The sequence below is a fragment of the Ranitomeya imitator genome, chromosome 8, assembly GCF_032444005.1.
Source record: "Ranitomeya imitator isolate aRanImi1 chromosome 8, aRanImi1.pri, whole genome shotgun sequence".
In the NCBI taxonomy this organism is placed as follows: Eukaryota; Metazoa; Chordata; class Amphibia; order Anura; family Dendrobatidae; genus Ranitomeya; species Ranitomeya imitator.
The window spans coordinates 138,567,251-138,579,370 of NC_091289.1; the positions used below are offsets into that span (position 1 = coordinate 138,567,251).

General features: G+C 40.6%; 1 protein-coding gene across 1 annotated transcript in view; it reads right to left on the reverse strand.

Moving 5' to 3' along the window:
• Positions 1-11,905, reverse strand: part of LOC138647992 (putative ferric-chelate reductase 1) — a 29,299-nt gene extending 17,394 nt beyond the window's left edge. Inside the window, exons 1-3 of the mRNA XM_069737427.1 lie at positions 11,788-11,905; positions 7,018-7,213; positions 4,330-4,469 (exon numbers count right to left, since the gene is read on the reverse strand). Coding sequence (XP_069593528.1) covers positions 4,330-4,469; positions 7,018-7,213 — 336 coding nt within the window. The 5' untranslated portion in view covers positions 11,788-11,905. The remainder of the gene's footprint in view (positions 1-4,329; positions 4,470-7,017; positions 7,214-11,787) is intronic.
• Positions 11,906-12,120: the final 215 nt, after the last annotated feature.

The window sequence follows — 12,120 nt, forward strand, 5'->3', positions numbered from 1 at the left end:
TCCAAAGCCCTCTGCCGCTGCCGGGATGAGCCCAAAAAAAAGGGGGCAGTGGAAGAGGACTGCGAAAGGGGAAGACCTGATGGACCAGCTCCCTGGTCTCCAGTTAGTGTGGAAGACCCACTTGCTGCTGTGCTGCTGGATGGCTGGGACGGGTCCGTGGCTGTCGGATGAAGGACCGCTCCAGAACCTGGGCCGACAGTCGTGCTGTATGTGCTGTGAAAAAAGGAAAAATAAAATTATTATCAAAAATTTACCAGACGCAAAATCCTGTTGAATTTAACCCCTTCATGACCAGGGGATTTTTCGTTTTTCCGTGTTCGTTTTTCGCTCCCCTCCTTCCCAGAGCCATAACTTTTTTATTTTTCCGTCAATTTGGCCATGTGAGGGCTTATTTTTTGCGGGACGAGTTGTACTTTTGAACGACATCATTGGTTTTAGCATGTCGTGTACTAGAAAACGGGAAAAAAATTCCAAGTGCGGTGAAATTGCAAAAAAAGTGCAATCCCACATTGGTTTTTTGTTTGGCTTTTTTGCTAGGTTCACTAAATGCTAAAAATGACCTGCCATTATGATTCTCCAGGTCATTACGAGTTCATAGACACCAAACATGACTAGGTTATTTTTTATCTAAGTGGTGAAAAAAAATTCCAAACTTTGCTAAAAAAAAAAAAAAAAATTGCGCCATTTTCCGATACTCGTAGCGTCTCCATTTTTCGTGATCTGGGGTCGGTTGAGGGCTTATTTTTTGCGTGCCGAGATGACGTTTTTAATGATAGCATTTCGGTGCAGATACGTTCTTTTGATCGCCCGTTATTGCATTTTAATGCAATGTCGCGGCGACCAAAAAAACGTAATTCTGGCGTTTCGAGTTTTTTTCCCGCTACGCTGTTTAGCGATCAGGTTAATACTTTTTTTTATTTGATAGATCGGGCAATTCTGAGCGCGGCGATACCAAATATGCGTAGATTTGATATTTTTTTTATTGATTTATTTTGATTGGGGCGAAAGGGGGGTGATTTAAACTTTTATGTTTTTTTATTTTTTTCACATTTTTTTAAACTTTTTTTTTTAACTTTTGCCATGCTTCAATAGCCTCCATGAGAGGCTAGAAGCAGGCACAAGCCAATCGGCTCTGCTACATAGCAGCGATCTACTGATCGCTGCTATGTAGCAGAATTGCACGTGTGCTGTGAGCGCCGACCACAGGGTGGCGCTCACAGCGACGGGCAATCAGTAACCATAGAGGTCTCAAGGACCTCTATGGCTACAATGGAGACGCATCGCCGACCCCCGGACATGTGACGGGGGTCGGCGATAACGTCATTTCCGGCCGCCCGGCCGGAAGCGGTAGTTAAATGCCGCTGTCTGCGTTTGACAGCGGCATTTAACTAGTTAATAGGTGCGGGCAGATCGCGATTCTGCCCGCGCCTATTACGGGCACATGTCAGCTGTTCAAAACAGCTGACATGTCCCGGCTTTGGTGCGGGCTCACCGCGGAGCCCTGCATCAAAGCAGGGGAGCCGGCATCGGACGGTATAGTACGTCCGATGCCGGTAAGGGGTTAAAAATACAGATTATGGCAATACAATACAACCTAAAGCATGTGATAAATACTTACGTTCTCTGGGCAAGGACCGGTCTTAAAAATGACAGAACGTGATGGTATTTGTAGCATCTGATCCTTGCTCCTGAACCACTGGGAACACGGCTCTCTTGGCGCAGGTCCTTGTTGAAGCGGTCCTTCATCGAACGCCAACGTGTTTTGACTTTGCCCACTGTTAAAAAAAAAACATTATGGTCAGAAAATTGACTTTTTGCCGTGCTCACACACCTGTGTGTAATGAGAGAAACTCCTGAGAGTTTCTTTCATCACACACAGTCGAGTGAGCATGGCCAAGGTCTCTGCTGCTTCACACTGCAGTGCAATACTTACCAAATGCAGTTCGGACCCATGTCGGGGCGTTGTCCCAGCCATCCCACATCGCTTGGGCCATCTCATTCCATAACCACCGGATTGTGGTGTTGTTCGAGTGCAGTGGATCCCGGCTGTCCCACAACGGGACTCGCTCCTGGACCAGGGTGATAAGGAGGTCATTATCAGGTTATCGTCCCGTTGTGAGACCTCAAAATTAAAGAAAGTCATTAAAGTTTGCTCAATTACATAAGGAAAAGAAAGAAAAAAGATGCTGAGAAATGGCATGAATAGGAAAGTCAACATACAAAAGGATTCCAGAAGAAAAAAGTTAAGAAATACGAGTGGAAAGAAAGGAAGATTCAAGAATATTACACTGAGGACAGTCAGCTTTGTATACGTACCTGCTGCCGTCTTTCCACCGGAACTTGACTCCGCTGCTCCTGCCCTGTCTCTGCCGCAGTAGAAGAGCTCTAAAAAAAAGGAAAAATCAAATTGTCACATGTGTAGATGTGACAGTGAATACTTACCAATCTGACGAGGCAAATACTCACCTCATTGACATGCTCCACTTCCGACTGTCCTGGCCGAAACTCCTCACCAGATGAAGAATCCGAAGAAGACTTTCTGATGCATGTAGAAAGAAAAAAATGGCAGAAATTAGGACATGTAGAGACCGAAAATAGAAAATAAAGGCATTGGCGAGGATATACTCACATTGTTCAGGGTCTTGTTATCCTCCAAGATGTAGCCTGTCTGTGTCTCGTCTGCTTCAGAGTCTGGTGAGAAGTGACCTGCAACTGTCCACACCCTCCCTTTTATCACCTTGATGGTGGGGGGTGGCTTATCAGTGTCTAGACATGGTTTTCTCAATTGAAACGCATGCGTTCAAAAACGCAACCAAACGCATGTGCTTAAAAAACGCATGCGTTTATATAGACAGCAATGCGTTTTTTTGACGCAAACCTTGTGCAATCGAACGCATTCGTTTTCTGGCGTCAAATAGACGCCTCTAGAAATTACTACATGTTGCATTTCCGCGCCAAGCCGCAAGCAACTAAACGACGCATATGTCGTCAAACGCGGCAAAACGCGAACCAAAAAAAACGCATGCGTTTTTCATGTTAAATATAGGAAAACACGATGCATGCGTTTATATGCGGTAGAAATGCTGTGGCAAAAAACGCAAATGTGAAACCAGCCTTAGACATGAGACAATAACCCCCTTAGGATAAAATGATTTCTCTTGCACTAGCTATAGTGAAATCCATATAAACCAAGGTATAATGTCTTTGATATGGATGTAAATGAAAATCAACCATGCATTAACATAATCCTTATTACCTTGCCTGCATGTATAGATGATAACTATCACATTAATATCACCAACATTAGTATTTAAGAAATATGCAGTTTGTGAGACTGAGAAATAGAGAAAAGGAACAATCTCAACAAATCCAATGACTGGGTACGGGAGGAAAGGATAATCCTGGGCCAGAGATGATCCATCAGGCAAATCATGGGGAAGACAATACCCTGTCAATCCCTATGGGGCTAGCAGTAATCTATCCCCAAAACTCTCGCCCTAACAGCTACCCCTGTACTAACCGTTCCCTGCACTCTCCCTCATGAATTACCGATTGGATTATTTTTTTTTAATGTTAATAGATCGGGCGATTCTGAACGCGTTGATACCAAATATGTGTTTTTTTATTATTGTTTTATTTTGAATGGGGCAAAAGAGAGGCGATTTTAACTTTTATATTTTTAATTTTTTGTATTTTTTACTTTTTTTTTTACTTTTTATTCGCTTCAGTAGTCTCCACTAGAAGATGTGATCATTTGCTCATCTGCTATGAGTGCTGACCACCGGGCAGTGACTGCAGACCACGGGTTGTCATGCCAACCCATCGGTGATCCTGATGTGACGCAGGTGCCAATTGGTGGAGCTAACACGCGCATCCAGTTTGTGTCAGTTAAATGCTGCTGTCAGAGTTTGACAGACGCAGTTAACTAGTTAACAGCCACGGGTGGATCACGATTCCACCCACGGCTGTTATGGGTACATGACAGCTGATCAGATGTGCTGGAAAAGGTGTGGGCTCCGAAGGGGGAGGCGGTCTATGATGAACACAGCACGTCATAGGACGTTAAGGGGTTAAAGCTCCTGTCTGTAGTGTAGTTATGTTCATAACTACCACATACTGTAACAAATGGCCAAAGATAAATTCACAAGCGTCCAATTCACTGTAGAAATTTGTGGGATTAAAAAGTTTGATCGATCTAATGGGGATATTTCTGCAGAACTTGCATGAATATTTGCAATCCCTTTTCACATGAATTGGTAGGTTGCACAGACACTGAAATTTCCAAACAAAATCCAGTCTGTTCCATGGGAATGTACTCTAAGGACTCACCGCTGTAGTTGTACAGTTTAGGGTCTGTATAGCTGAACCAGTGACTTGGAATGAGCCCAGAGGAGTGTTACTGTTCGGTTGTCGGGCTTGGATCAGAAAACCTTCGATAGGATAGTCTTGTGTAGTGTTTTTCAGCGTCACTGTTAAATAATAATAAGAAATAAAGGCTTAAATTACTCCATGTGAAACTAAATAAAATACCTGAAGTCATATACAGTTTATAAAGCTCCAAGAGGCTGACTTGATAATTAACTTGTGGTGCTCTGAATTCATTAAGAGTTGTACATTTATTTATTTTACACACTTATTTGGTACCATTAATTTTGCAACACTTTCAAAGACATCATCACTGTCCCAACAATATTTACTCTGAAAATCTACATCTAATTTACACCACTGTCTGGCAAAATTTACAGTTGCTGAACTACAGTACAGACCAAAAGTTTAGACACACCTTCTCATTTAAAGATTTTTCTGTATTTTCATGACTATGAAAATTGTAAATTCACACTGAAGGCATCAAAACTATGAATTAAAACATGTGGAATTATATACTTAACAAAAAAGTGTGAAAAAACTGAAAATAAGTCTTATATTCTAGGTTCTTCAAAGTAGCCACCTTTTGCTTTGATGACTGCTTTTCACATTCTTGTCATTCTCTTGATGAGCTTCAAGAGGTAGTCACCGGGAATGGTTTTCATTTCACAGGTGTGCCCTGTGAGGTTTAATAAGTGGAATTTCTTGCCTCATAAATGGGGTTGGGACCATCAGTTGTGTTGTGCAGAAGTCTGGTGGATACACAGCTGATAGTTCTACTGAATAGACTGTTAGAATTTGTATTATGGCAAGAAAAAAGCAGCTAAGTAAAGAAAAACGAGTGGTCATCATTACTTTAAGAAATGAAGGTCAGTCAGTCCGAAAAATTGGGAAAACTTTGAAAGTGTCCCCAAGTGCAGTTGCAAAAACCATCAAGCGCTACAAAGAAACTGGCTCACATGAGGACCACCCCAGGAAAGGAAGACGAAGAGTCACCTCTGCTTCTGAGGATAAGTTTATCCGAGTCACCAGCCTCAGAAATCACAGGTTAACAGCATCTCAGATTAGAGACCAGGTCAATGCCACACAGAGTTCTAGCAGCAGACATATCTCTACAACAACTGTTAAGAGGAGACTTTGTGCAGCAGGCCTTCATGGTAAAATAGCTGCTAGGAAACCATTGCTAAGGACAGGCAACAAGCAGAAGAGACTTGTTTGGGCTAAAGAACACAAGGAATGGACATTAGACCAGTGGAAATCTGTGCTTTGGTCTGATGAGTCCATATTTGAGATCTTTGGTTCCAACCACCGTGTCTTTGTGCGACGCAGAAAAGGTGAACGGATGGACTCTACATGCCTGGTTCCCACCATGAAGCATGGAGGAGGAGGTGTGATGGTGCGGGGGTGCTTTGCTGGTGACACTGTTGGGGATTTATTCAAAATTGAAGGCATACTGAACCAGCATGGCTACCACAGCATCTTGCAGCGGCATCCACTTTGCGTTTAGTTGGACCAACATTTATTTTTCAACAGGACAATGACCCCAAACACACCTCCAGGCTGTGTAAGGGCTATTTGACCAAAAAGGAGAGTGATGGGGTGCTACGCCGGACCTGAGCCCAATCGAGATGGTTTGGGGTGAGCTGGACCGCAGAGTGAAGGCAAAAGGGCCAATAAGTATTAAACATCTCTGGGAACTCCTTCAAGATTGTTGGAAGACCATTTCCGGGGACTACCTCTTGGAGCTCATCTAGAGAATGCCAAAAGTGTGCAAAGCAGTCATCAAAGCAAAAGGTGGCTACTTTGAAGAACCTAGAATATAAGACATAATTTCAGTTGTTTCACACTTTTTTGTTAAGTATATAATTCCACATGTGTTAATTCATAGTTTTGGTGCCTTCAGTGTGAATTTACAGTTTTCATAGTCATGAAAATACAGAAAAATCTTTAAATGAGAAGGTGTGTCCAAACTTTTGGTCTGTACTGTATATAGATAATAAGATATGCGCTAAAGTGCCAAAGTAAAATTAAAAAATGCTGCAATCAGACTTGAAGGTATGAGTCCAAAGAGTCCAGCTCCAATTTATGAATAGGTGATTATGGACATTGATTGGTTGGTCTGTATCCAACAGTTCTTAATATTATGGATGATACTTTTATTTATTTGTGAAAGCAAATAGCTCTATTTCGCTATTTAAATCTCCTGGGAGCCACCCTGGAGAAAGCAGAGAAATCCATGGTAATCGACTGACATTTACTCTGAGGACGTCTCCTAACATAGAAATATTTCATTCATAAATTGGAGCTGGACTCTTTGGACTTATACCTTCAGGTCTGATTGCAGCATTTTTTATTTTACCTTGGTGCTTTAGCGTATATCCTCTTATCTGTATACTACAGTTGCTCTAATCAGCACATAGGCAGTCCGTGTTTCTGGTATATGCTGCTTCTGTATACCGAATATCTGGGTATTTAATACACCTGTCATTAAAATTTACAGTTAATCTTTTGTGCTGTCCTTGGTGCCGTGAAAACTTTTTCACTGATGCACACTTAGCAATTTTATAGACAAAAAAATGGTGGAAATGATGCAATTTAATTGTCCTCAATGGATCTTGACCACCTGATGATATGTTTATTAATAAGAGGTACCTGTGATTTCATCTCCAGCCTTGTAACTGGTTTTGGATGCGGTTAGAGTATAGGGGGCACTGCTGGTCTGAGCGGAGTACCCATGCTGAGGCAACATATCCGCACAAGCGGCTGTAACTGAACCATTTGCATAAGCAGTAACTTCGAGAGGGAGCAGGACAAGGGCGACCACCATGCACTGAAACAAGGGATTCATCTGGAATAGAAATAACAATCTGAGCAACATTTCTACTTATGAGAACATAACGACTATTATAATCAAGCAATACAGCTACTAATAGAGAGAGAAGGCTCTAGAGAATTGGTTATTTAATGGGTCTAATTAAAATGCTGCTGTGAGAGGTCATTAAAGAGGTTGTCCAACATATACAAAAATCTGAAATGGGTTGGATGTTCTTAAAATAGCAAACTACCTCATATACTGACCTGCTCTAATCCCCGTGGAATCAGCACAAGTCACATCGGTGGGTGATGAGATCAGAAGCAGTAGTGACATCCTGTTTTCAGTCACCTGACCACTGAAGCTTCTGATTGGCTGCAGCAATCAACTGAAAAACTGCACCATTGGATGTGTCGCTGATGGTCTATTCAACATTGTATACACTTTGTACTGTGAAAGCAAGTGACAGATCCTTCTTACTGGTCCAAAAATTTCTTTAGGGCTTGTAGAAGGGTTGCGTAACACATCTTTGGTTGACAATGGCGCTGATAGAGTTAAATGTAAATTAATCAATTGATCTAGGATAATGATGAGGTTTTTCACAAAGACCCTGGTGATTGAGATGTTGAATTGCTGGTGTTATTGAATTCACTTAAGAATTACCACCTTTCTGTTCTGTAATGAAATTGGCTGGAAGTTTAGTGCGCATTCAGACGTCTGCAAATTGGTCTGAGATTGCACCGCAATGCACGGTCTGGCCTTGGGTCTCTCAACCAGAGCTTGACAGCTTCATATATTTCTAGGAAGTTGTCACACAGTCCATGCATTGAGGTCTGACCTTATGTGGACATCCCGATGTGACCTTTGGATCAGGAGACAGTAAGGACTGGCCAGATTTATCACAGCCTCTCTATTGAAGGACAATCTGCTCAGTATGATACTGCAAAATAATGTTAGATTTTGAAAGAAGGAATCCTTGTGTCTTAGCACATAAAGATTTAACAAAACGTGAGTGTTTACAACCACCACTGGTCATATACTTTCTCGTCATATAAAAGTCTATCCGTTGAGGGATCTTCCTTAAGAAAGGGGTGGGGGTCACAACTGTATGATTTCTACAAAGTCTGCATTAATAGTTCTCCGCAGCTCAACTGCTGTGCTGTTGTTGGTGCAAGGTAGTAGTAGTAGTAGTGGTAGAAGTATTACCCCATCATATTGATACTTTAATATGAGGCTTAAGTCAATAATACATTCACAATCTTGCTAACATTTTCTCCATGTAACACTTTATATCTAGGAAGTCAGACTTGAAATGAGTCATTTTTAATTAAAGAGTAGAATTTACAAATGACATTTTGGTGGAATAATTGTATAAAGTATATTGATAGCGTCATAAATTGTATATCGCTGACCATGGATATGTTGATCAAGAACTCAAATGCACAACAATAAAATTAATGCAATTCCGGGTTTATGAAAAGACCTGTACATGGGTGGTTACTCAATTACATAAAACCAGTTTTACTAGAGGTTGAGCTTTGTCTGATAAACATAACTTTACACAAAGCTGACACTTCTCCTTTTACTTCCAGCTATTTATTCCTGCAATATAATGAGGCCACCAGCTAAATAACGCATATAAGTAAACGGCAATAAAATAATCCCATAATGCATTAATGCAGATACCTATTTAGTGAAAGAGTACTATGCTTAATGTTTTTTAATGAACAGTGTTATACAATTTAATTAATATGAATCAGTGAAACTCTTTATCTCAACCATTTTCTAAAATCGACAGTCACTCAAATACAGAATCCTTTCATATACTTCTATATTCCAAATTATACATCTAAAGATAGAGCTGCAATCAAAATTATTTAACCTTCATTGTAAATTAGGTTTATTCAAAGAAAAAAAAATCAAGCAAGAACAATTTATTATCACTTGTATCAGGTATGCTTGAGATAAAACATATCAAATACCCAGACTGGCTAGGGCTTTATTGATTGTGACATTTGCATGTTAGGCTACTTTCACACTGGCGTTTTTTGCAATACGTCGCAATGCGTCGTTTATGGCAAAAAACGCATTCTGCAAAGTTGTTTGCAGGATGCGTTTTTGCCCCATAGATTAACATTAACGACGCATTGCGAAGCATTGCCACATGTAGCAACCGTAGTGCGACGGTTGCGCCGTGTTGTGGCGGACCGCCGGGAGCAAAAAACGTTAAATGTAACATTTTTTGCTGCAGACGGACCGCTTTTTCCGACCGCGCATGCGCGGCCGGAACTCCGCCCCCACCTCCCCGCACCTCACAATGGGGCAGCGGATGCGCTGGAGAAATGCATCCGCTGCACCCATTGTGCGGCGCATCAAACGCTAGCGTCGGAATCTCGGCCTGACGCAATGCGACGGGCAGATTCCGACGCTAGTGTGAAAGTAGCCTAAAATATGTTGAGAGATTGGTTCAAAAAGTTAAAAGAAGAGAATATTGCCTTGCACACCAAGGAAAACGATACAATAACAGGGTAAAGGAATTGAATGTTTGTAGAGATATAGTTGGAAGCATAGTCTGCAAGTTCCAAGTTAACGGAGAAGGAGAACTGGAGGACTGGCTACACTAATAGGACATGGCAGAAAGCCGAAGCTACCACCAACTATCACCAAATTCCCCAGGAGTCAGGTGGTTACAAACCCTTAAATATCTGCAAAAGAACTGCAGGAAGATTTGGTGACAGTAGGCACTGAAATTTTAGTTTTCACAATAATGAGAATTCTAGACTCTGAAGGTGTATTTGCCTGAACAGCAAGATGTACACTTCTACAGATCCAAAAACAGTTTTAGTATGCTCAAAACAATATTAATAAGCCACAAAAGTTCTGGTATTCTATTCAGTGGAGCGATGAGACAAAACTGAAATTTTATGGTCTATGGATCAGTGAACCATGAAAAGAGCACCTTGCCTACAGGTGGGGTTTTGCCGATGGCTCAGTAATAATCTGGGGCTGCTTTCCTAACCTTGGAAAATAGAAATCGGCAGCATGAGGAGGTCAAGATTGGTTCAATGAAGTATAGGGATATCATAGGTGAAAATAAATCCATTACATGAGGAAGCTGAAGTTTGGACATTATTGAATCTTCCTACAGGACAATAATCCAAAGCATACGTCAAAGTCCACTAAGACGTGGTTTCAGAAGAAGTCGTAGAAGATTCTGGAGTGGCCATCACAGTCTCATGTCTTGTATCCCATAGAAAATCTTTGATGGCAGTTGCAGAAGGTGGCTGCAGCATCCAAACCCAAAAATATTATTGAACTGGACACCATTGCCAATAAGAGATTTCTCAGGACTACCTCGAGAAGGTGATGTCTGGCTATGCATCACATTTGCAGCAAGTCATATCAACAAGAGATGCTCTACTACAGTAAGTACTAAAGCTCTTCAGGAAAGGATTGCGTAATTATGAAACTGCAGTAATAAAAGTGTCATTTTGTGTAGAATTTGGAGAAACCACTTATATTAGTTGTTAAGTTATTAAATTATGCTTGATTCACTGGTTTATTGAAAACATCAGAAAAAAATTACATTTTGGTAATACATCTAATTTTATAGTTTTAAAGTTGAAAAAAAGTCCATGGAATTAAACCACATGTTGATACATAGTAAAGCAAAATCTCCATTTGGCAGGTACTAATTTTCCCATACCAGGGGAAAAATGCATTCCAGACCCCAAATATGACAATCAGATTAGTCCTCTGAATCAATGTACTATCAGAGTCTACTACCCATAGCATGTAATATACTATTAAAAAATGTCAGCCAGACCCTCCTTGAACTTTTTTATTGGAGTTGAATAACTTTAATTGCAACTGTACCTCAAGCCAAGAGGAAAGAAATATCTGATTCCAACACCCCAGACACAAAGAACAAGTCAAAGTCACTATAAACTTCAAGCCAGTACTTTCAATAATGTGGCATATCTGGGAGGACATGTAATCCATGAAAGAACTCAGTCATGAAGATAAGTAAGAGAGGATCGTGAAATCATTGGCATAAATTGTTGAGAATGCACTGCTTTATTTTCTCAATCCCACTCTATCTAGATTTATATTTCTGCTTTCCAATACATCATATAAGGTAAATGAAATGGTGCCATTAAAAACTACAACTCATCCAACAAAAAACAAGATTGCCTACGTTAACCGAAAAATGAGAAAGGTAGAGCTACTGGAAGGCAGGAATAAAAAACAAAATAAAAAAACTGCGGCATGAAGAGGATAACATTATTATGAAAAACTTTAGATATATTTATTAAAATGCGATGGGAAAACAATAAATGAGGTTAATATGGGCTCTCGGCACACTTAGGTAGCCTGAGTAGAATTAGGGGGCCATAACAGAGCAAAAATAAACATTTGTTTACTGTCTGTACAATGCAACAAGTTTCTGCCCAAAAAATATCCGTTCCCTGTGGCAGCTATATATCTAGGTCAGTCAATTGTTTTTAGCTCATATCATATACATGGAATATAGAATGTTCTGTAATGAATATACCATTGAAAGATTCAATTAAGGAAGAAAGTCAGAGAAGGATGATATATATTCTTACCTTGTCTTTACAGAGTTGGTCTGTTCACAAATATCCAAGGTCAGGTTCTCACTGCTATTCGTTAACACAGAGACAGTCTTATAAATGATGCAGGTATGGAGCTCGGGGAGTGGTCACCTGTCTACAATGTCTAGATGTATGTGCTATGTAATGAAACTTTGTAAGTATAAGGCTGCCGTCACACTAGCAGTATTTGGTCAGTATTTTACATCAGTATTTGTAAGCCGAAACCAGGAGTGGTGATAAATGCAGAAGTGGTGCAGATGTTTCTATTATACTTTTCCTTTAATTGTTCCACTCCTGGTTTTGGCTTACAGATACTGATGTAAAATA